This window comes from Betta splendens, chromosome 9 (assembly GCF_900634795.4).
Source record: "Betta splendens chromosome 9, fBetSpl5.4, whole genome shotgun sequence".
In the NCBI taxonomy this organism is placed as follows: domain Eukaryota; kingdom Metazoa; phylum Chordata; class Actinopteri; order Anabantiformes; family Osphronemidae; genus Betta; species Betta splendens.
Genome location: NC_040889.2, coordinates 4,107,785 through 4,132,584, shown reverse-complemented (window position 1 = coordinate 4,132,584; position 24,800 = coordinate 4,107,785). Strand labels below are relative to the sequence as shown.

The 24,800-nt window shown below is 46.1% G+C and overlaps 2 protein-coding genes across 8 annotated transcripts in view; one reads left to right on the top strand and one right to left on the bottom strand.

Moving 5' to 3' along the window:
* LOC114861302 (NACHT, LRR and PYD domains-containing protein 12-like) overlaps nucleotides 1–24,800 on the bottom strand; it is a 103,457-nt gene that overhangs the window by 31,254 nt on the left and 47,403 nt on the right. The gene's annotated exons all lie outside the window — the stretch shown is intronic.
* Nucleotides 1,769–24,695, top strand: LOC114861328 (zinc finger protein 883-like). Of its 3 annotated transcripts, none has more exons than XM_055511387.1 (2): nucleotides 1,769–2,060; nucleotides 2,506–18,557. In XM_055511387.1, the coding sequence occupies exon 2, from the start codon at nucleotides 14,984–14,986 to the stop codon at nucleotides 16,427–16,429; it is 1,446 nt and encodes a 481-aa protein (XP_055367362.1). In that variant the 5' UTR covers nucleotides 1,769–2,060; nucleotides 2,506–14,983; the 3' UTR covers nucleotides 16,430–18,557. The 3 variants fall into 2 exon arrangements, with proteins under 3 accessions (XP_055367362.1, XP_055367363.1, XP_029016253.1); XM_029160420.3 differs by lacking the exon at nucleotides 2,506–18,557 and adding an exon at nucleotides 18,564–24,695 and having other exon boundaries at nucleotides 1,777–2,060.

The window sequence follows — 24,800 nt, the reverse complement described above, 5'->3', positions numbered from 1 at the left end:
TATTAGCAAGGAAAAGAGGACAGAGTAAAGTGGTGAGAGGTCGCCCGGTCTCCTGCAGGAGTGTCAGCCTGAGAACCCCATCGACAAGAAGTCATCCATCAGTCCATGGGGCTCTGCCCCTCTAAGGCTGAGGCACAAGCTTAGACCCTTAGACCCTGATCCTACATCAGCTAGACATCTGGTTTCGTTCTAACTTCTGGCCTGATACCAGTGGCCAACATTGAGTTGAGTGTTTACTCAAAAGTAAATGTCTGTTTCCTGGAGTCTATCCCAGACATTCCTTAGACAACGACTCTGCCAAAATACAAGGGTTACAGAACACTCATTGCAACCTGTTAACATGACTGTTGGAAAAATACTGCATTTAATCATTGAAAAATTGTTGGAATTTATTTTGCTGATCTGCTGAAACTTTGTTAGCTGTGCTATACAGTAGCTTTGTTTTCTCCCTTCTGCTCTGCAAGAAATGGGGTAGTAGCATCCTTATCTGATGTGCCCAATGCTTGCTTTGTGCAGAAAATATTTCCCACGTACTGTGTGACTATGCACCTCCCAGAATGCAATACATATTAGGAGCTGAATCCTTCTCTTCTCTTTAGTGAGAGGATGTTGCCTTTGCTGTAAACTGCTCACTACTTGCAAGTAAAATCATGAAAAATGTCTCAACTGATTGTGTCTGCTTTATTTAAGATTTACTAAGGGAACTAACAATTTCCTTAACAATGACCAGAACAGATTGTTGGTTCCTCAGAAGTATAAATATTATAAATATAACTATAATTACAACAGTATACATATTATAATTTATAATATTGTACATAAACATACTGTACTACAGCGGCCCTCCACCCACGCCCTGTAGCCGTGTTGGTCAGCGCAGCCGCACACTATTAGGTGGGTGAAACTGGAATTGGAATAACTGGAATCTCCATTGGCTCCTTCTTTGTCCATCACGATTGTACCAAAGCTGCGGCACTGCACCCTCTGCGTTGTCCTGGGAACCTAATCTGATGCAAAGCATTTCTGCTTGCGACCCAGTTGGCACAGTTTGCTCATGGCCTTCACACCTAACACAGAATCCCTTGCTTCCAGACCGTCCAGAGATCCAGCTCTCCCCTGCTCTAGCTCTAGCTGGACCCTGAGAGCTGATAACTGACAGGCAGAAAGATCTGCACCATAGTGCAGCATAAACCATCCTACAGAGCTAGGGTTAGGGTAGACATCAGAAAACATGACAGACCCACATGTGTAGCAAGTTAGATAACACACCCTCTCCTGATACTGATAACTGTAACCTGTGAAAGGAGGTTAAGGTCAGGAGAGAAATCGGTTAGGAAAGAAAATTAGTTTGAGAGGGATGTTTCCGCTGCTGCTCCACTGCTGCTCTGTCTAGGAAGAAGGGTTGAAGTTGTCAAGTTTTCATAAACAACACATCACCAAGCTGGAAAATGAAATGAAATGAATTGTGGACCCTCATTCTCCTTTGGATACATACTGTAGAACTCAAGGACAAGGAGCTCTGGATTCACACACATATACAGCAATATGTTCAGGGTTTAAACTAACTAAAGTAAATAAAGCCTAAATGTAAATCTCTACTAACACTCTCCCTTAATTCAATTTAATTATAACAACAATGGCAATGACGTCATCAACCTCGTCCTCTAATAAACCCACAGTCTGAGCAGTGATTAGGATATTTTATGAATCATGGACATTAAAATGCAGCGACCAGGTCGACACGTGATGTGACGCAATGAGCCTCGTTCTCAGTGGTCACCAGATGTGGAATGCGCTCGAGACACTCGACACTACTCTGCTTCACAAGATCGACGCTGTGTGGAGCAGAAGGACTCGAGTTTGAGCCTTTTAAGATCTGCTGCAGTTTAGCAACCTGGACTAAAATGGATCAGAACAAGCTCGAAATCGAGCTCGAACGTGACGTGATTCATAACGACCAGAGCGATGCGAAGCACCCGTCTTTAACCGAGCAGGACCGGTCCACTAGCGGAGTAAAGGAGCAGCAGGACCCCGACCGCGCTGGTACCACAGATCAACAGGTCGGTGCTGATTCATAACCACACACTTACTTAGTGATAATTTAGTTTTCCACATTTTAAAATCAGTTGTTACGTTTATGACCTCAAGGAAAGAAGTGCTCCAGTGAAAACCATTAAGTTGTTCATCCTACATCCGTTATAACAGAAAATCCTTGGTAGGAGTTGTGCCTTTGTCCTCATAAGTCAGGCCACATGTGGTGACGTGATGTTTATCATCTTTGAGTATGGACAATGTTCATGCTCTTAGGAAGACATACGACCTTTGTGCTTGTAGTAGTAAAAGTACATATATTCTATAGTACACGGTCATTTCATAGCTTCTTCTAAAGTGGTTTGTGTTTTAATGTTTCTTGCAACTGGAATTCAAGGCTTATTCTGTTTTCTAATGCACAGCTATATTCAACCAATTACAACATGTATTACTACAGTAGCTTTCCCTTTAAAGGCAGAAGAAGAATGTGGAGCAGAGCAAAAGAGCTGCAGCACAAAGCAGGAGCCAAAGGCAACAACAGCAGGGCCTCCTCTATCACAGTCCTTGTAAAGGCTGCTCTTTTAACATCCTGGCTCCAGTCCCACATTTTCAGTCACACACTGATAATTGTGTTTACTTTAGAGGAAGAGGAAGTCCAGGGCACTGTGACCCACACACACACAGTGCAAACACAGACCACATTTCCGGTGTCCTAGAACACAGACTGAACCTGGTGAGGACCAGGATGTGAGACACGTAGACACTCAACACACTGAGCAGACATTATTCCTATAACATATGTCACTACTGCACTAGGAGACAGAGAATGTTATGTTTGGCCTGTGTGAGCAGGTCAGTTTGAGGTAAATCACCTCCAGATGTCTCTAATGTTATGAGCTCTGTCTGTTGTTCTTCATGTCTTTGTCTTGGTTTGGGCCGATCTGTCCTCAAACTCTTCCCCTATCTGTGCCTTGAGTGTTTATGATTTACTTTATCACTTAGTAAAAGTGGTAGTTTTACTCTGAGTCAGTTTTTCTGCAGAGCTCCATCCCCTCTGTTTGTAGAGGAGGCAGAACCTTCTCTGTCTGCTTTGTCTCTGTTTTGTAAGAACAAATGAGGAGTTGGATTTCATTTACTCTTAGCAGCCTGATGGTTCAACGCTTGACAGACTCCACATAAACACACAGCTAGTAAAGATGAGAGAAGGGAGGCTTTGACTGATGACTGTTCTGGAAGCTGCTGCTGCTTTGTCTAACTTTCCTCTTTACAGGTGATGTTTATGTATGTGACTGGAGCTCAGGAGACCTGGGCCTGTGTCTTCATTGTTCTGTGATGGGGCTTCAGTGCTGCTTTGGGGCTCGGTTCTGTCTGATGCTGAGAATTAGGGAGCTTGGGGAAAAACATCTGGTCTGGTGAATTACCTGTTAACTGTTACAGTAATTGCATATTATATAAATCAATAAATTAAATCAAATGTGAAATTGCCAGTTAGACGTACCTTGCGCCAGAACTGTAACCACTTCAACAGCCTCCCATTCCATTTTAAAGTCAGATTTTGGATCAAACAAACTCCACCACTGGATGAGGTAGCCAATTTTGCTGTTACAATGCATTCAGTGACTGTGACGTTTGATCCCTGTGGCGGATCACAGCTATGCGCTTCCTCAAAGAGGTGTGGCGCTCAACTTTGCTTGCGACACAGCCCTAAAACAGACCGTTGTGGACGAGAGCTTAAAACACACATTTTCAGATGGTCCGTGTGGGCGATCTACTGTACAACGCTTTTTGGCATGAAAAGTTACAGACACCTTATTGAGACATCAAGGTCCAATTCAATAGCAATATTTAGCGTGGAAAAAAAGTGTGTGCATGGGCCTTTTAATACCACAGCCAGGAAGTGGAGGAGGCCAACTGTGCATAGCTCAGGAGGGGGAATCTGCCACCTATGATTTTATTTTAGGTTTATGTTGAGGATTTGTTTAGGTGGGAGTGGAGTGGGTTTTACTTTAGTTTACTTTGTTTGTTGTGTAAATATAATCTTCGTTTAATCTTGTATGTATTTTAAGTTTAGTGTTTGTAGCTGATTGTTTGTTTATTCTTCTTACCTCCTTTATGTTTTAGTATAACCTGTGTCTTTCATGAAAAGTTTGTGAAAAGTGTTTTAGATCAGTTAGTGAATGTTTAGTTGCTGTCTGTTTTGTTGACCTCTGTTAAGTTAAAGGGCCACTTCCAAGCTGTTTAAGTTTTTTTTGCAATATTGTTAATTTTGATTAAGTTGTTAATAAACTACACTTTTTTGATTTACCCCTAGTTTTCTAAGCCTTACTGCTTTGTCCCTAATCTCAGAGGGAAATTGCTTTGCCCACTTATGATTGCTTTCACAGATACAGTAGAGATACAGTATTATCGAGACAGACAAGTATAGGTATTTGTACACTATCAAAACCTCCACCACTTCCTTTTTAATAGTGAGAGGGGTGCTAGGACTCCCATATTTCCTAAAGTCAATCACCAGGGGCCTCATGTACAAAGACTTACATAGGTTTCCTACTAAAGTTTGCGTAAGTTTGATAGGAGGACCATTTAGTGGCTGGAGACACAGGAGGTTTAACGCAGAGATATTGTAAACAGGTGCTTTAATTTTTACCCGGTGAGCAAAATAAGCATACATTTACCAACAAAATAACAAAAATAAAATAAACATTAACATGCAAAAAGGCCACAGCCCATGTGCAGCCTCCTTGAATGCTTTGTCACATTCCTCTGTCCATTTTAGTTTGCTGAGTGCTGAGCCTCTGGTGAGGTTGGTTAACACAATGGAGAGGTCGGAAAAGTGAGTTCATCAACAATTCGTATGTGACCTTACCTACTCGTCAAATGATGGTCCATGCCACTTAGTCAACAATTTACTGTCCACGGTTGGAAGCAATGATAATCTTCTGTCCTGGTTCTTTCTCTGGCTTTTTGATCATAACAGTTATTTTGGTTATGTTGTGCTGCTAATTCTCTCCTGGGCTACTGCCGCCATTTTCTCCAGCTTCTCTCTCATCTTTACCACATATGCTATGACATTTTCTAATGTAGATGCTGGATTTCCAATAGTCCTTCAAGAGATCCAATGGTCCCCTCATCTGGCATCCATACAGCAGTTCAAAGGGGGAGAAACCTGTTGATGCCTGTGATACCTCCCAATAAGCAAACAGCACGTATGGCAGCCATTGATCCCAGTCCTCTTCTGATTCTGAAATAAACTTGTACAGCATGTTTTTATTGTGTGGTTGTACCTTTCAATAAGCCCGTCTGTTGGAGGGCGATAGGGTGTGGTCTTAATTCCCTGCACTCCTAACAGTTGGCAAACCTGTTGCAATTTGACATGAAGTTGGTACCTGTCTGTCAGAAGTTCTATAGGTATTCCAACTGTAGAAAACAGTTGCAAAAGGCAATTGGCAACGTTTCTGGCTTTTACTGACCTTAGAGGGAAAGCTTCTGGATAAGGAGTAGCATAGTCACGCATTACTATGTACCGGTTTCCTGATGCACTTCTCTCCAGGGACCCCATGACATGCATGCTTAATCTCTGTGGTGGAAATTTTCCATAAAGAAGTAGATGAGAGAGAGTTGTCCTTTTGTGCGATTTATTGAAATAATAAAGAAAATAAAAATAATGGGGAAAGCAAATAAAAAGCATGGATGTTGATCGTGCACATCAACAAACCAAAAACCAGCTGGGGAGATCAGTGCACACACCACGAAGGTGTGATGCAAAGAGCCCATGATCCTCAAGTTGCTTCTGCCTTTTAGCTTCTCTGTCCGACTAGGGTGGAATGTCTTTCTAACCCAATCAAATTACATGCACCATCTCCTCCCTGTCACAGTGTGTGTGAAGATATTTACATTCTCACACCTGCATCGCTGACGTCCAACTATCTGTGAGAAAGGAGCACCAAGTCTCAACAGACAGAGACACAACTCCCTGACCTTGGGTTTGGGAGCTAGAGTTGAGAGTCTATCAGGCAGAGACAACCATTGAACAGTCTAGGTGAAATGTCAAATGCATACAGTAAGACAAAACAGAACATAAGTCATAAATCGTATAATAACTGCATAGAAGTAAGGAAGACACAATTTTTCCCATAACACCGCCCCCTTTTGATTACACATTAATCAACCACTAAAAGAATAAAAATTGTCAACATCACATTCTGTAATAATAAAAGACCCTTGCAAATGAAACAATAAGGGTATTACCTCATCAAGATTCAAAATACACCTTCACATAAAATGCAAGTAACTTGGGAGCTGTTTTGGTGGGTAGTTATACAAGAATAACCTCTGTATGAGCATGTGAAGAAAATAAGTCAATAATCATATTTGTATCAGATTATATTTTGTGATCCGATAGCCTAAGACCATCGTCAAAGTAATTACGTGAATTAGAGTTGGGGTTTTTGAACATAGTGCATTGTGTCATTTCATACGAGAGTGTAGCTGAGGTCGCACGCATGATGAGACCTCTAACCAGTGGAATAACGCAAAAACCAAACAAGAGAATCACAGCCATCTCAATGATAAAGGAAACAGCTGCGACATGAGAACAGATTTCCATTTTCCAGACATTTCGTCTAGCCAATTCCAAGAGGAAGAATCTATACCAGAGTTAGCTGAGATTCTGAAGGCCGTGGAGCGCCTTCGCCACAATACCATTAGAATCAGTGTTATTCAGGATATAAGTACAACATGCCTCTCCAAACATAACACAAACGCCTCTTTTTTCTGCTGACAACGTGTCTACGGCCATTCAACTGTAATGTAATAAAGACAATTAATGTAATACAGCCATAGGTTTCCGGTGGGGTTCTGTATCATATAATCTTTAGATAGATTTCATACTTTCGGATCTTTAATTGTACATTTGCGTCTAGAGCGAATAGGAGATTCAGGGATTTAACCAGAATGATGATGCATATTTCCGCTTGTGTTGTCTTAATAGATAGATAAAAACTAATTGTAGCAGTGAATAAAGTGATTGTGAGCAAATTAAACACCAAATCAACTTTAGGATATTTAAACTTGTTGTTTTGTTGTGAATTTTCCCATTCAAAAATAGTATGTAAAGTTACAAGGAAACATCATATGATAAAGGCAATAATCAGAGTAACATAAAATGTCTAACACAACAAGGTCACAATTGATGTCTCATAACAATCTGCTTCGTCCTATTGAACAGTAGCGTTAGATTGCTTCCAACCTGTGTGGTGATGTATTGCCAGTTTGTTGGAGTTCTTCAGGTTGTGATCAGCTGATCACAGAGACACTTGGGATTTGTTATCACCGCCAGGTTTCCTCCCAATGTCGTCTGAGTCACTGTCACTCCCGTGATGTGAAGAGTCTACACGTCGTCCAGCGTCAGCAACTTAGGGTTGCTTGTGTGTGTGTTTTCTCAGGAGCGTGTGTGTAGATGTATGGTCTGATAGTGTGATTCACCGGCGCAGCTTCAGGCGGCGCTTGGCTCACACCTTTAGCTGAACGGTCAACGCAGCCTCGCCTCAGTGCGTGTGTGAGCACAGCTTATCAGTTCTTTTTGTCAGTGGTGGTTTTTTCCGTGGGATGTTGATGGAGGGTCGTCTGTTGGATCCGGGACCTTCCTGCAGTAGATGGAGTGGATCCAAGTCGCTCCCTCTGTGACCTTCACAGCCGTGTGGGTCGTCAGAAGGACCTGGAAGGGGCCTCGCCACCGTTTGGAGTCCCAGTGCTTCCTCCTGAACTCCTTAACGACCGCCCAGTCCCCTGGTTGGATGGTGTAATGGTCCTGTCGCCTGTTTTCACCTGTTGGAAATCTGAATTGTGGGGAAAAAGTGTTTGGGCGGCACGGCTGCCATCAGGCCCAAACCAGACTCCATGGCTACAGGTGGAACCATTCGTCTGCCAGAGTCTGCGTTCCTGTGAGGTAGAAAATGTTTAAAGCACAGGGAGAGAGAGGAGGAGAGGGTAGAGAGGAAACGAGGAGAGGGAACGAGGATGAGGAGAGGGAGGGGTTGTCGGGCAGTGACCTTCGCAGCAGCGTCTGCAGCTGCATGTCGGCAGAAACAAAGTCATCACTGAGGGTGTCAGTCGGACATTAGCTGTAGGCAGCAGGACAGCGTCCAGCAAAGCAGCAACCTGATCATGATGTAAGATAGGTTTGCAATCAGACTTCAAAAACCTTCTGTGTTTCCACAGAGAACCAACGTGTGACAAGCGTCTGTGGAGTCTGTGTAGATGGTAACAGACTCTCCTTCTGCTAGTTTACTAGCTTCAGTCAACGCGCTCAACTCTGCAGCCTGAGCAGAGTAGTGTCTTAGCAAAGCACCAGACTTTAAGACCGTCTCTTGATAGTAATGTTCAGCATGTTGAGCAAGGTATTGTTGCATCTAAGCCATCGGGCTGTAGAAAGATGTGATGTTTTCTATTTGAAAAGAATCAAAGTCACAGTATGAGGACAAAAGAACAGAAGTCGTACAACCTGATTTCTCATTCACTGTTTGAGTGAAAGGTCGCGTAGGGTCAGATCAAGAAGACCCAAGGTAGGAGCCAACTGAAGAGCAAGCATGAGGTCAGTGAACGTTGTTCAGCCTCAGACGTCCACGTGAGACACGAAGTGGACGATGAAGACGTCTGCATCAGAACCCTGAAACATGGAGGATTTTATTCTGAATTTGTTGCAAATTAAAATAATTTAAACCCATCCGACTGCAAAGTCATGCAGCAGTTGTCATTTAGCTGTTTGTCATCATTTTAAAATCACTCTGTGGGATGTTTTGAGCAAAAAGCGATTCTTCATTGCGAGCAGATAAGCATGAACATAAATCGTGTATCAGCTGTAAGCGTGTTTCTTCATTGCGTGTACGAATGTGTGTGTGTGTGTGTTTGCGGTACCGTCTTGTACGTCACGTGAAAAGGAACCGTCACCTTCCTCCTTCCTCAACCATCAGTCTGATGTGAGCGCCAGTGGGTGGAGCCTGACGTAGATGGGATGGGTCCATGCTGTGGTCTGTGTCCTCCAGCTGCTGTGGTATCAGAGCTTCCACCCTGTTCTGGTTGTTGGTCAGGCGCTTCTTCTCCTTCGGTTCTTCTGCTGATGGTGGGAAAGGAGTCCAGATCCGGATTTACCCTCATCGCGCTCAGTTCTGCATTAGGACAGAGAGCAGAAACAATGGGAGCATTTGCTCTTGACATGATACAGTATGTGTGTGTGTGTGTGGTGTGTGTGTGTGGCAGAGTGCAAACAATTCTTCCCCAGAGTTGTTATCTCTCTTTTTTTTCCGTTACTCTCATCTCTCTTTTGTTTCTTTTAGGGGTTTAGTTTCAATAGTCTTGCTTTTTCAAATCTCATCTTTTGTCTCTAATTTTTCTTTTAAGGTGCATATGTCCTTTTACACTAAGCGATTCTCCTTTTGAACCCATAACCAGTTTCCCACTCATGGAAACATGAAACGCACTAATAACCATATTTACTTTTTACTTTTAATTAACTTTAATTTTGCAATGTTGCTGTCTGGTGGTGAAGACTCAAATTGCCCCGAACGCGTCTTTCAGAGTCCGGCGGTTTCCTGCCTTAGATTTTTTGTGTGTTCCGGCCGAAACCTTCCCATAATGCCTTTTTATCGGACGTCTCCGTAAGAAGGGAACCAACCTGATCTGGCGACAGAGCCTTTCTCGAAGTATTTCCTCAACGTTAGGCCCCTCTAGGCCCGGGTCCCTCGTATCTGTCACGATCTGGGTTTTGTGTCTAGTTGTTTCCTGTTTTATTTTGGTAGTCTCCTGGTTTCTGTTTCTGCTTGAGCTTTACTTCCGGTTTTTGTTCTTGTCACAACTGTCCCTGCTTCACCTGGTCGTTATCCACACCTGCACTTTATCAATAATCAAGCCACTTTGTATTTAACCACCACCTGTGTCCTTAGTTCTCCGCCAGATCGTCGTTTGTGTGTACCCGTCATAGTTCCCAGTTTCTTTGATTCTGTCCGGCCGTGTTTTACGTATCTTGTTTCTGGACTGCTGATTCTGAGCCTGCCTAATCCCTGCCTGTTCTGTCTGCCTTGGTGTTGTACCCGCCTGTTACCGACCTTGCCTGCCCGACCACGATTCAACGCCTGATGTATGGTATTGTACTCACCTCTCGGATACGATCTGTGCCTGCTCCTGACTACGCCTCTGCCTGATCCCATTTAACCTGTTTGATCGCCTGTGTATGACCCTGCCTGGACTTTACTCCGCATATTGGAATAAATTACACTCCTTAACGCCAGAAAACCTTGTATTGTGCTGTGCATGTGGGTCCTCATCCGAACGAACCCTGGCAGAACGATCTGGCCAGACTTGGACCCAGCCAGCATTCAGCCTCCGTCTAGGTCAGTGACTGTTTTTGTTTCTTGTTTTGGTTTCTGTTTTTTGGCGGCGAGTCCCATTCACCCGCGGGGAGAATGGAGTTTGCATGCGCCGAGCTACCCGGCGATCTACGCCAGTATTTTTCGATCCTCGCGGAGGATTACCGAAGGGCGCCCAACCCGGAAGCCCAGCGCAGCGCCGTGGAAGTGGCGGTGTGGACCCTAGAGGACAAGGACGGCGTGCCAGAACGCTCCAGTGTCCGTCACCTCTACGAGCAATTGTGCGCGCGGCTTGGGGCGTTGAGCAGCGCACTCCGCACCACACCTGCCTCCACGCCGTCCGCTCGGGTCATGCCAGCACCGGTCGCACCGCCGATGGCTTCGGTCTCCTCCTCCCAGCCCCGTCGGACCGTCACGATTGCACCAGCCTGCCCAGCTCCACGTTTACTCCGCTGGGAGGACTTCCTGCACTCGTGCGGTCCCCCGTCTCCATGTTCTCCAGCTCAGCCGTGCTCCGTGTGAGGAGCCTGAGGGCAGCGCCGCCGGCTCCTGTGAGGAGCCTGAGAGCAGCGCCGCCGGCTCCTGTGAGGAGCCTGAAAGCAGCGCCGCCGGCTCCTGTGAGGAGCCTGAGAGCAGCGCCGCCGGCTCTAGTAAGGACGCTGCTTCTGTTCCTGTCGGCCAAGTTGAGGCCGTCCCTGTTCCTGTCGGCCAAGTTGAGGCCGTTCCAGTCCCTGTCGGCCAAGTAGAGGTCGTTCCAGTCCCTGTCGGCCATGTTGAGGCCGTTCCAGTTCCTGTCCCAGTCCTTGTCGGCCATGTTGCGGCCGTTCCAGTTCCTGTCCCAGTCCCTGCCGGCCATGTTGCGGCCGTTCCAGTTCCTGTCCCAGTCCCTGCCGGCCATGTTGCGGCCGTTCCAGTTCCTGTCCCAGTCCCTGTCGGCCATGTTGCGGCCGTTCCAGTTCCTGTCCCTGTTCCTGTTCCTGTCCCTGTCGGCCATGTTGCGGCCGTTCCAGTCCCTGTTCCTGTCGGCCATGTTGCGGCCGTTCCAGTCCCTGTTCCTGTCGGCCATGTTGCGGCCGTTCCAGTCCCTGTTCCTGTCGGCCATGTTGCGGCCGTTCCAGTCCCTGTTCCTGTCGGCCCGGGTCCTGTCTATTTTGTTTGATGGGGGTTCCCGTTTTGCCCTCCCCCAGTCCGCCCTCCGCCCGCCCTGTCGGTGTTCTGTGCGGGTTGTTTTTGGTTCTGTCCCTCCGCCGGTCCTCCCTCCGCCCGCCCTGTCGGTGTTTCGTGCGGGTTGTTTTTGGTTCTGTCCCTCCGCCGGTCCTCCCTCCGCCCGCCCTGTCGGTGTTCCGTGCGGGTTGTTTTTGGTTCTGTCCCTCCGCCGGTCCTCCCTCCGCCCGCCCTGCTCGGGTTTGTTGTTTTTTTATCTTTCTTTTGGTCGTCTGGAATCCGCCCTTGGGAGGGGGGTACTGTCACGATCTGGGTTTTGTGTCTAGTTATTTCCTGTTTTATTTTGGTAGTCTCCTGGTTTCTGTTTCTGCTTGAGCTTTACTTCCGGTTTTTGTTCTTGTCACAGCTGTCCCTGCTTCACCTGGTCGTTATCCACACCTGCACTTTATCAATAATCAAGCCACTTTGTATTTAACCACCACCTGTGTCCTTAGTTCTCCGCCAGATCGTCGTTTGTGTGTACCCGTCATAGTTCCCAGTTTCTTTGATTCTGTCCGGCCGTGTTTTACGTATCTTGTTTCTGGACTGCTGATTCTGAGCCTGCCTAATCCCTGCCTGTTCTGTCTGCCTTGGTGTTGTACCCGCCTGTTACCGACCTTGCCTGCCCGACCACGATTCAATGCCTGATGTATGGTATTGTACTCACCTCTCGGATATGATCTGTGCCTGCTCCTGACTACGCCTCTGCCTGATCCCATTTAACCTGTTTGATCGCCTGTGTATGACCCTGCCTGGACTTTACTCCGCATATTGGAATAAACTACACTCCTTAACGCCAGAAAACCTTGTATTGTGCTGTGCATGTGGGTCCTCATCCGAACGAACCCTGACAGTATCTTGAAAATACTTCACTCTGCAAACGCGCTCCGTCTTTCAGAAGCCGTCTTTTATACTCAGTCCCCCACGTGTGGACCACGCACACATCATAAAATACCATGTCTGTATCCTCAGTACAGACGAAAGCTCGGTTCCACGAGCCAACCCTTAGCAACCGACGTCTCACCACCCAGAGCAGACTTTCACCTAATTAAGAACATGTATTATTGGGATTTTTTTTTCTTCTTCTCGATCTAATTAATTTTCCTAATCAAATTTAGTGTTTCAACCAAATAGAAGATTTCTTTTCTTTTTTTTCAACCAATTGAAATGTTTCAGCTAAATTAAAAATAAAAGTTCCAATCTTTTTGTTTTTTCCCAAATCAAAGGAATCTCTCTCACCGAGCCAAGCCAAGTTAAGATTTGAGTTTGAATCTGAGTTCGTGGATCTCGTCAGAGGCGATCCAGACGGGTGAGCAGTCCTCCCAGCTCTAAATGTCTGTAGAGGTTTGGAGGCTGAGCGACCCTAGTCCTCAGGACTATCGTCCCTGGTCACACCGTCCAGACGACCTGCCGCGGATCCTGTTCGTAGACGCCAATTTCTGTGGTGGAAATTTTCCACAAAGAAGTAGATGAGAGAGAGTTGTCCTTTTGTGCGATTTATTGAAATAATAAAGAAAATAAAAATAATGGGGAAAGCAAATAAAAAGCATGGATGTTGATCGTGCACATCAACAAACCAAAAACCAGCTGGGGAGATCAGTGCACACACCACGAAGGTGTGATGCAAAGAGCCCACGATCCTCAAGTTGCTTCTGCCTTTTAGCTTCTCTGTCCGACTAGGGTGGAATGTCTTTCTAACCCAATCAAATTACATGCACCATCTCCTCCCTGTCACAGTGTGTGTGAAGATATTTACATTCTCACACCTGCATCGCTGTCACGTCGGTGTTATTTCCTGTTTTATTTTGTAGACTTCCTGTTCTCTGTTCAGCTGTTCACCTCCCGGATCGTTTAGCACACCTGTTAGCAGTTAATTAATCACTCACCTGTGTATTTAGCCTCCACCAGTTTCCATAGCCCCTTGCCAGATGGTTGAGTTTCCTTGCCATAGCACTCCTATCCAGCATTCCTCGTATTACCTCTCGTGTGTTGATCCTGTCTGCTTTGCTTTACCGTGAGTTTGCCTAGTCCTTGTTTTTACCGTCACCGCGATCTTTTGTGTACCCAACTCTGCCTGCCTATCGGACCCGAGATTGCCTGCTCCCTGACTGTGCTTCAAGACCGAGCTCTTTGTGTATGACCTGGACCGTCTGACTCTGCTAGTAGAAATAAAGCCTGTATTTTCCCCTCAATCCGCCTTTGTGCTGTGCATGTGGGTCCAACGCCTGCCCTAGTCTGACAGAACAATCTGGCCAGACTTGGACCCAGCCAGCACTCAGTCTCCGTCCAGGTCAGTGACTGTTTTTTCTTGTTTTTTTTGGCTGCGAGTATCATTCACCCGCGGGGAGAATGGAGCTTACCTGCGCCGAGCTACCCAGCGACCTACGCAATTATTTTAAAATCCTCGCGGAGGATTACCGAAGGGCGTCCAACCCGGAAACCCAGCGCAGCGCCGTGGAGGTGGCGGTGTGGACCTTTGAGGACGAGGACAGCGTGCTAGAGCGCCCCAGTGTCCGTCGCCTCTACGAGCGATTGTGCGCGCGACTCGGAGAGTTAAACAGCGCGCTCCGCACCACACCAGCCCCCACGCTGTCCGCTCGGATTACGCCAGACCCGGTCGCACCGCCGATGGTCCCGGTTTCGGTTTCCTCCCCCCAGCCCAGTCGGACCGTCGTGAATGCACCAGCCTGCCCAGCTCCACGTTTGCTCCGCTGGGAGGACTTCCTGCACTCATGCGGCCCCCAGTCCTCGTGCTCTGCTCCGTCTCCAGTCCAGCCGTGCTCTGTTCAGTCTCCAATCCCAGCCGTCTTCTGCTCAGGTTCCAGCTCAGCCTTGCCACGCTCAGGTTCCAGCTCAGCCTTGCCACGCTCAGGTTCCAGCTCAGCCTTGCCAGGCTCAGGTTCCAGCGCAGCCCTGTCACGCTCAGGTTCCAGTGCAGCCCTGTCACGCTCAGGTTCCAGCCCCAGCCCAGTCGAGCTCCGCTCAGGTGCCAGCCCCAGCCCAGTCGAGCTCCGTTCAGGCTCTAGCTTCAGTCCAGTCGAGCTCCGTTCAGGCTCTAGCCCCAATCCAGTCGAGCTCCGTTCAGGCTCTAGCCCCAGTCCAGTCGAGCTCCGTTCGGGCTCTAGCCCCAGTCCAGTCGAGTCCAGCCCAGGTCCCAGTCCAGTCGAGTCTAGTCCAGGTCCCAGCCCAGTCGAGTCTAGTCCAGGTCCCAGTCCAGTCGAGTCTAGTCCAGGTTCCAGTCCAGTCGAGTCTAGTCCAGGTTCCAGTCCAGTCGAGTCACGTTCAGGCCTTGTCCCAGCCAGAGGGCACCATCCGTTTGACAAGTGCTAGTCACACCCAATCAGGTCCGACGTTTACTCCGTCGAGCTCGGCAGCTGCAAGCAGTCATGCCGGCCCCCGGAGAGGACGCCGCCCCAGTTCCTGTCGGCCCGTTAGGGGTCGTCCCTGTTCCTGTCGGCCCGTTAGGGGTCGTTCCTGTTCCTGTCGGCCCGTTAGGGGTCGTTCCTGTTCCTGTCGGCCCGTTAGGGGTCGTTCCTGTCCCTGTCCGCCCGTTAGGGGTCGTTCCTGTCCCTGTCGGCTCCAGTAAGGACGCCGTTCTAGTCCCTGTCGGCTCCAGTAAGGACGCCGTTCTAGTCCCTGTCGGCTCCAGTAAGGACGCCGTTCTAGTCCCTGTCGGCTCCAGTAAGGACGCCGTTCCTGTTCCTGTCGGCTCCAGTAAGGACGCCGTTCCTGTTCCTGTCGGCCAAGTTGAGGCCGTTCCTGTTCCTGTCGGCCAAGTTGAGGCCGTTCCTGTTCCTATCGGCCAAGTTGAGCCCGTTCCTGTCCCTGTCGGCCATGTTGAGGCCGTTCCTGTCGGCCATGTAGAGGCCGTTCCAGTTCCCGTTCCTGTCGGCCCCGTAGCGGTCGTTCCTGTTCCTGTCGGCCATGTAGAGGCCGTTCCAGTTCCAGTTCCTGTCGGCCCGGTAGAGGTCGTTCTAGTCCCCGTTCCGTCCGGCTCCCGCAAGGATGCCGTTCGTGTCCCTGTCATCCTCGGAGGAGCAGCTCCCGCCGACCTCCAGGAGGAGGCGGCGCCGGCTGCGGTTCCTGCCGCAGCTCCCGCCGACCTCCAGGAGGAGGCGGCGCCGGCTGCGGTTCCTGCCGCAGTTTCTGACGGCCTCCAGGAAGAGGTCGCGCCTGCCGCAGTTCCTGCCGACCTCCAGGAGGAGGTTGTTCCTGTCGCAGCTTCCGCTGCAGTTTCTGTCGACCTCCAGGAGGGGGTCGTTCCTGTCGCAGCTCCCGCTGCGGTTTCTGGCGGCTCGGCTCCGGCCGCACCTGCATCGGTTCCTGGCGGCTCGGCTCCGGCCGCACCTGCATCGGTTCCTGGCGGTCCGGCGCTGACCGCATCTGCATCGGTTCCTGGTGGTCCGGCGGTGACCGCATCTGCATCAGTTCCTGGTGGTCCGGCGCTGACCACGTCTCCACGTCTGTTCTGCTCCTTGGTGCCGGCAGCCCGCCGGCTTGGATCTCGTCTATCTGATGGGTGGCCTCGCCGTTGGGGCATTCCGTGGCGGGGATGGCGCTGCCTCCTGCGTTGTCGGCCACCTCGGCTGTCTGGTTCCGGGGGCGCCCGGGGGTCGCCGTTTCCTGCGGTGGCAATGGCGCAGCCTCTGCCGTTGCCGACCGTCGTGCCTCCTTGGTCTCCTGGAGCATCGCCCGCTTGGAAAGCACCGGCGCGTGCGTTGGACCATTGGAGGCGTCTTGTTCAGACGCCATCCTCCTGGGACTCGGGTCTTGCCCTTGGGCACGGAATGTGCCGTCTCGGCCTGGCGGCTGCGCGAGCTCTTTGTGTATGACCTGGACCGTCTGACTCTGCTAGTAGAAATAAAGCCTGTATTTTTCCCTCAATCCGCCTTTGTGCTGTGCATGTGGGTCCGACGCCTGCCCTAGTCTGACAATAACTACGTAAAATAGGAATAGGAATGTCTCTCTACACCAATAGAATTGTTTTTGCCACCTTATCTCGCTGTCAGTAAAAATGTTTACATTCTCACTTCTGCATCATCTGTCTTGTTATCCAAAGGAAGAAATGCCAAGCTTTGAAGACAAGATGCATTCGTTTTAACAGCCTTGGGTCTGGTGGGTGTCAGGAACACACGGCTGAGGACCCCAATGCACAGCGCACTCTCGGAACGGGTGAATTTAAGCAGGGTTTATTGCGTCAACGTAGTCAAACAGTCCAGGTCATACACAGGATATCCAGGCGAAAGTACCGGGGAGGATCAGGCAGGAATCGGCGATCAGAGCAGGCAAGATCAATGACATGAGAAAACAAAACGAGAACGCTGGAAAGTAGTGCAATGACTCAACAATCTGGCAGCTAGAGTGTGTGAGAGGTGGAGACTAAATACTGGTGTTGATTTACTAATTACGGACAGGTGTGGGTAATGGGAACCGGTGATGACAGAAACAGCTGAGGTGAGATGTAAACAGGAAGTCCTTTCAGAATAGAGCAGGAACTGACATGAATCGTGACGGTGGGGAGTGAGATAGGATGGAGCCAGAGTCCGGGTGTAAAAGACAAACATATATCATAAATTATTAGTCAGTCAAATGGAACATCAGATGTTTAGACTTGATGTACGACAGAGCACAAGATATTAGTTGTTTGTGTAAGAATGTTCAGTATTGCACCTAACCAGCACATGGCGACTGCTGGATAGGAAAAAACACAAAGGCACAATTTTTCCCATTACATTGACCAGGACAGATAGTTGATTACATACATAATAATATATAATATAATACATAAATATACTACAATCTAAACAAATGAATGTTTACAATTTTTGGAGTTTTGCAAGGAATATTCTTCAATTCTTAGTTGTTCTGTAAGGCAGAATTTCTTAAGTGATGCCTTGTCTTTTGTTACTACTTTGCTAGATTACACTTTTGAAGCGAAGCAGCCAGTAGCCTTTCTCTTTCATTATCTGGTCTAGTTCTACATATATGCAAAGACTTCTCTGGATATTCTTGACAACTTGAGACTTTTTGTTAATTTCTTTTATTATTAACATTAACATTATCAACCCTCAAACCTGAATACATAAATTAAAAGAACAGTTGCAGTCCTACTTGATACTCAACCCCTGTCAGTGATTGGAGCAGCCTCTCTTTGAATTGAGGTCCACGTTTTGTACTTCTGCTGATTAGAATTAATTAATACTGCCTCACTTTCATTCTATGGTTGTGCTAGACAGTGTCATAGCCCAACGCTGTTAAAAATGGTCCAAACAGAGACCAACTAGAACTGCTTGCTGAGTAACACAAGCTAAACATGCTCACCTGAGCAAAGTGACATGGCTGCTAAGGCCAGCGAACAAACCTAGGGGTAGGAACCAAATGCACAGGCCACACACATATGATATAAATAATCGCAATACTGTACAATATAAAAAGTAATAAAGATATAATCAAATAACAAAATACGAACATAGGAAAGACAAAAGCAACAAGAAATTAATAACTAACTGAAAACGCTGCTAAGCAGGGTAAAACATAAATGGACCTAAAAACAGTAACAAAGAATAACCGCTTACGATACAGTACAAACCCAAAGGGGACAGACAGGAGACACAATGGCATGAACACTTCACAAGAGACCAAGTGGCGTAACACTCCGACAAAGCACTCAAAGAAACAGGGAGCTAATAGGTGCACAAAATTAATCAATTACAACACAGGACGAAACATGAAGTGATGTCAAAAAAACAAAGGTGTCACAAGACAAAAAACAAACATGACATGATCGCCCCCTGGAGGCGTGAAGGGCCAATTGTAATAAACACAGATTACGTCCTAGTGGAAGAAGCAGCACAACATAGTAAATAGACATTGTGGTAAAGCTTGATGTGTTTTGGTAAAGTGATTATACATGTATGTCCTATAATAATATTTGATTTTTGCCTTTTCTGTATGTGCCCCTTTTAGAAACACAGACAAAGAAGGGCTTCAAGGCTGTATCTCTGTTACCAATGTGACCAAGCCTTCACCACACCATCAGACCTAAAGAATCATCAGAAATTTCACTCTGGAGAGAAACAATACAGCTGTGACCAGTGTGACAAGACCTTCGCTGCAAGAAGAAACCTAAAGACCCATCAGCAAAGTCATAAAGGACAAAGATCGTACACCTGCACCGAATGTGGAGTGGCCTTCCACAGGCCAACGGATTTGAAAATCCACTGTTGTGTTCACACTGGAGAGACGCTTCACTCATGTGAACAATGTGGAAAAACATTCTCTCATATCAGTCATTTACACACACACCAATGTGTTCATATTAGTAAGAAACCATACTCATGTGACCACTGTGAAAAAACATTTGCTTACAGCAGTTGTTTACGGAAACACCAAATTGTTCACACTGGAGACAAACCCCACTGGTGTGAAAACTGTGGAAAAACATTCAATAGGCTCAGTAATTTACGAAGACACCAACATAGTCACACTGGAGAGAAACCTTACTCATGTGACCACTGTGAAAAAACATTTGCTTACAGCAGTTGTTTACGGAAACACCAAATTGTTCACACTGGAGAGAAACCCCACTCATGTGACCAGTGTGGAAAAGTGTTTTCCCAGCTCGGTAATTTGGTTGTACATCAACGTGTTCACACTGGAGAGAAACCCTACTCATGTGAACAGTGTGGAAAAGCCTATTCCCGGCTCAGTAACTTAGTTGATCATCAATATGTTCACACTGGGGAGAGACCTTACTTTTGTAAACTATGTAAAAAAGCATTTACTCAGCTCAGTAGTTTACAAAGACACCAGCGTATTCACACTGGAGAGAAACCTTACTCATGTGAACAATGTGGAAAAGTGTTTTCCCGGCGCAGTTACTTAGTTGAACATCAACGTGTTCACACTGGAGAGAAACCTTACTCATGTGAACAATGTGGAAAAGTGTTTTCCCAGCGCAGTTACTTAGTTGAACATCAACGTGTTCATACTGAGAGAGAGAGAGAGAGGCCTTACTCATGTGAACAGTGTGGAAAAGCATTCTATACGTTCATTCAATTACTGACACATCAACGTATTCACACTGGAGAGAAACCTTTCTCATGTAAACTGTGTGAAAAAGCATTTTCCCAGCCCAGTAGTTTAGTAAGACACCAAAGTGTTCACACTGGAGAGAAACCCCACTGGTGTAAAAGCTGTGGAAAAAAATTCACTAGGCTTACTAGTTTAGCAAGACACCATCAAATTCACACTGGAGAGAGACCTTACCCTTGTGAACAATGTGGAAAAGCGTTTTCCCGGCTCAGTAGCTTAGTCTCACATCAACGTGTTCACACTAGAGAGAAGCCTTACTATTGTGACCAGTGTGGAAAATTGTTCTCCCAACTCAGTAACTTCTTGATACACCAAAGGCTTCACACTGGATAGAAATCTTACTGGATTAAACATTGTGGAAAAGCATTCTCCCAGCTCACTAGCTTAGTGGGACACCAACAAGTTCACACTGGAATGTGGAAAAGCATTCTCTGGTGTTACTGCCATAGGACACCAGTGTATCATTTCTCCTCTGCTCATAGAAGATGTGGCTGCCTGAATTTTTCTCCACTATCCTCTGTCAGGTTTGGACAACTGGTCTTTTTCACTGAATTACATTCTAATTACTCTTTGCCTTCATTAGATTAGTACGGTGTCTGGATCCTTGTCTCCCTTCCCTTTGCTCCACCTCCATACCTTCCTGGGATTTGTGTGGTATTGGGGCTGTGTCTTCTCCCTCCTTGGCTACACCTATTTTTTCTGATTGTCCCATGGCAGTACCAGCTTCTAAGTGGTACTGCCATGGGACATAGGACATTTAAGGACAGTTTACTAATATGTCTGCACTGGAGAGAAAACTTTGCTGGTTTGAAAGCTAAGAAATAACATTCTCTCACTTGTCCATCCCAACAAAGCACCAGTGAATTCACACTGCACAGAATAAATGGAGTTCAAAAATGCAACTAAAAGGAACAGCTTTATGCCAGCAGCTGATAAAATGGTTCCTATATTTCATTTATGCTGGAGAAAAGCTGTGTGCAGGTAAATATCGTGAGTTTAGGCTAAACATTAGCTAAATTGTTTACTGCATTATACCTGAGTAGTGGTTTAATCAAAAAGTATGAAGATATTTGTACAGTACTATGTACAATGCAGTACAACGAAGGAACAGTGTTCTATTACATGAGAACTGGTTTTATGATAGCAAACTGTGTAACATTGGCTTATGTTCATTAAGTTACAGATTTCTATGAATATTCCAGAGACTTGAGGATAGCAAGGAACAGCACTGCCATCCTTTGGTGGAAATGCATCAAGGCACTCCTCTCGTTAGTTTGTCTTATGTATAAAAATTAAAATAACAAATCATGTTTTTCTGTAGGGCGGCACGGTGGTGCGGTGGGTAGCCCTGTCACCTCACAGCAAGAAGGTTCAGGGTTCGATTCCCGGAGGCGGCCCTGGTACCTTTCTGTGTGGAGTTTGCACGTTCTCGCCGTGTTTGCGTGGGTTCTCTCCGGGTTCTCCGGCTTCCTCCCACAGTCCAAAGACGTGCGTTAGGTTGATTGGCTTCTCTCCATTGCCCGTAGGTGTGAGTGCGTGAGTGAATGGTTGTCTGTCTATGTGTTGCCCTGCGATGGACTGGCGACCTGTCCAGGGTGTACCCTGCCTCTCGCCCGTAGCCAGCTGGGTTAGGCTCCCCAGCACCCCGTGACCCCGCACTAGGGAGTAAGCGGCTCAGAAAATGGATGGATGGATGGATGTTTTTCTGCTAATCTGGTATGCTACCATACCAGTTACACACCTATGTCCACCAGGTACACCCAGTAAAGTATGTGGACATATGATTGTGTCGTGTTTATGAAAACTCAAAACAACAATATGTTTAATTACTAATGTTCAAGTGCAATATGTACCAAGGGTACTTATGCACAAAAACCTGAAGTAAGTATGAATCTACGCCATCTGCAATTAGATGAGAGAATATAAAAATATCAGCAAAACATGTAAACATATATTTGATAACCGTTAGAGGTTCAGTTAAAGGATCCATTAGAGGTGCCTGTTCTTGGAGCATGACACAGCGAGAACCACGTAACCAGCCACATCCAGCTGCTGACCACAGTAGGTTCCAGCCACAGGGGCATCCAGAAGCAGCTGCAGACCGGTTGGATATAGGCAAGTATAGCCAAGCCAGCTGTGTGGGATGCAATCATCTGTATATCAGAAAGGCATTAAGTTTCCATACAATGTTTCACCGGGGCAACATTAAAGCGGGAATCAGATTTGAAGCTGGTACCAGATCTGTGGCTTTTTTGTCAATAAATCATCAACAGCCTTAATATTATTTCCTTTTGTATAAAGCATATGCGCCCCCAAACAACATCCTGTTTGTCTTCTCCTTCCCCTCAACCTGTTTTGGTGACAATTAAATCACCGCCTTTCACACTTCACGTCCACCTTTATGTCAGACCCCTTTTATTTTTTTATTTCTGCTACTGTGCGGAACCTTCAGCATTAACACCTGCACACACGGGAGGAGTCTGCTCCCCAATTACTTGCACCTTGATTGGAATGTACAAGGGAAACATGCATACAGTAGATTTGTATTGAGCAGAGGTTGATGTATCTACATTTTATGCAAATGTATAGTAGGAAGTCTACGCAAGTCTTTGTATATGAAGCCCCTGGTTACTTCCTGACTAATTTCCTAATTCTTATTTGTGTGTTCTTACGGCTCGTTATTGGATAGCAGACACAGCATTACCATGTGATAATGCTTCAATTGTACTGGCATCTACAGAACTACATATGAGACGTTGATAATCACATGAATTTGATTCCTTTTGTCTAAGCATTCTTAACCTCCATATTGATTTAGATATGAGAATAATTATAATGTTTTTTGTTTTGTGTAATGGAACTTTGATAAGAAAAAGTATTTTGTCCAAATTTAAGATTATTTTAAATAGGATAACTTGATGAAGTGAGAAATAGTTAAGCCATTGGCTGCACACGTCCTCTGCACCCAAAAAAAAAAATGGCCGATACTGTCTGCTGCAGACAGTTCTCCTTTCTCATCTATATCAGAAGTGCAGCTTAACAAACCTTGCTACAGAAGGTTTTTGCTATTCTAGCCATGAGGGAACTTTCTGCCTGTCCCGAACTGGTACCGATTGACGTGAAAACAACCAACAGCAACAAAAACAGGGAAGACAGTCTCTCTTGATTGATTAAAGTCTGGTGTCCATATAGTTGCTGGCAGGCGAGCCTTCCGAAAGTTATAAGTAATCTTTATGTTACTTAGAAGTTACTAACTACTCCTTTCTTTTGCCCTAAATCATTACATATTGAGGTAATTCACATTCATTTATCTGTTCATGGTCATTTCTAATATTGTTCACTTACTGTGCTTTATTTTCAATTACACATATGCACGTATTTATATAGCCTGTAGGAGTATAACAATAAAACATTGAAAAGATCTGGTTCTATGTTCACCGTTCTTTAGAGAATGTTCCTGAAACCTTAAAGAGAACTCATGACAAAAAGACAGATCTGGTTTTATCAATGTAAGATCCTATTGTTTCTGTAAATTGGTATCTGGTGTTAACTAGATTAAACATAGCTATGTTTGACTTGTAAGTGTTTTAAATGTTAAAATTGAAGAAGGTGATGCTGTCATATTACAAGAATCAGTATATACAGAAAATAAAGGCACAACACGAGCTGTATATTTGTTTGAGAGGCGGAAGCAAAAGATCCAGGAATGATATTTCATTAGAACAGAGAAGGCTTTATGAAAAACACTTATAATAATACTGACATGTACTTATGAATAAAGGTATGTGTACAGTCTTAGAAAAAGGAAACAGAAATGTAGCATCTCTAGAGAGACCTGCAAATGGCTGTCCACCAATGTTTACCATGCAACCTGACAACTGGAGAGGATCTGCAAGGAGGAATGTCAAATCCCAAATACAGGTGTGAAAACTGTGTTGCATCGTTCTCAAAAAGACTCATCGCTGCATTAGCTTCAAAGGGAGCTTCTACTAAATACTGAGCAAAGGGTCTGAATACTTATGACCATTTAATACTTTAGTTTTCTTTTTTAATAACTCTGCAAAAATGTCAACAATTCTGTGTTTTTCTGACAATATGGGGTGCTGTGTGTACATAATGAGAAACAAACTTAAATGGCTGCAATATAACAAAAAATGTAATATTTAAGGGCGTCTGAAATATTCAAGGGCGTCTGAATACTTTCTGTACGCACTTTGTGCACCTGTAATGGGAAAAATGTTGGGGCTTCCTGAGCTGACCCTACACAGCCTTTCAGACGGTGCATGACAACTCCACTCTTCCAGACCATAACGATGATGATCCTCACAACTGTGTTGATGGCTCCGCCTCTAGAGACTCTGCTTCAGGCCAATGTCAAGTTGGGTATGGAGTCTGCACTTCACTGCCAGGACACTACTCTGCTCAGGCTGTAGAGTTGATCGCGCTGACTAGAGCTACAGTAGCAAACTAACAGAAGGAAAAGTCTGTTACCATCTGCACAGACTCCACATATGCTTTTGGCGTCACACTTGAATTTGTTGCTCTGTGGAAGCATAGGAAGTTGTGAAGTCTGATTGCAAACCTATCTTACATCATGGTAAGGTTGCTGCTTTGCTGGACGTTGTTCTGCTGCCTACAGCTAATGCTGTTTGTAACTGTCCGACTCACACCGTCAGTGAACTCTTTGTTTCTACCGACATGCAGCTGCAGACGCTGCTGCGAATGTCACTGCCCGGTAACCTCCTCCGTCTTCCCATCCTTGCATGGTGCATGCAGTCTGATTGGGCTACACAGACGTTCCACCGTAGTCGGACAGAGGGGTTTAAAGGCAGAAGCACCTTGAGGATCGTGGGCTCTTTGCATCACACCTTTGTGGTGTATGCACTGATCTCCCCAGCTGGTTTTTGGTTTGTTGATGTGCATGATCAACATCCATGTTTTTGATTTGCTTTCCCCATTATTTTTATTTTCCTTTATTTTTATAATAAATCCCACAAAAGACAACTCTTTCATCTGCCTCCTTATGGGAAAGATTAGCAGAGAGATGGAGGCTCTTAGAGAAGCACACTGCAACAGAGATCCCACTTCAACCAACCACACACACACAAA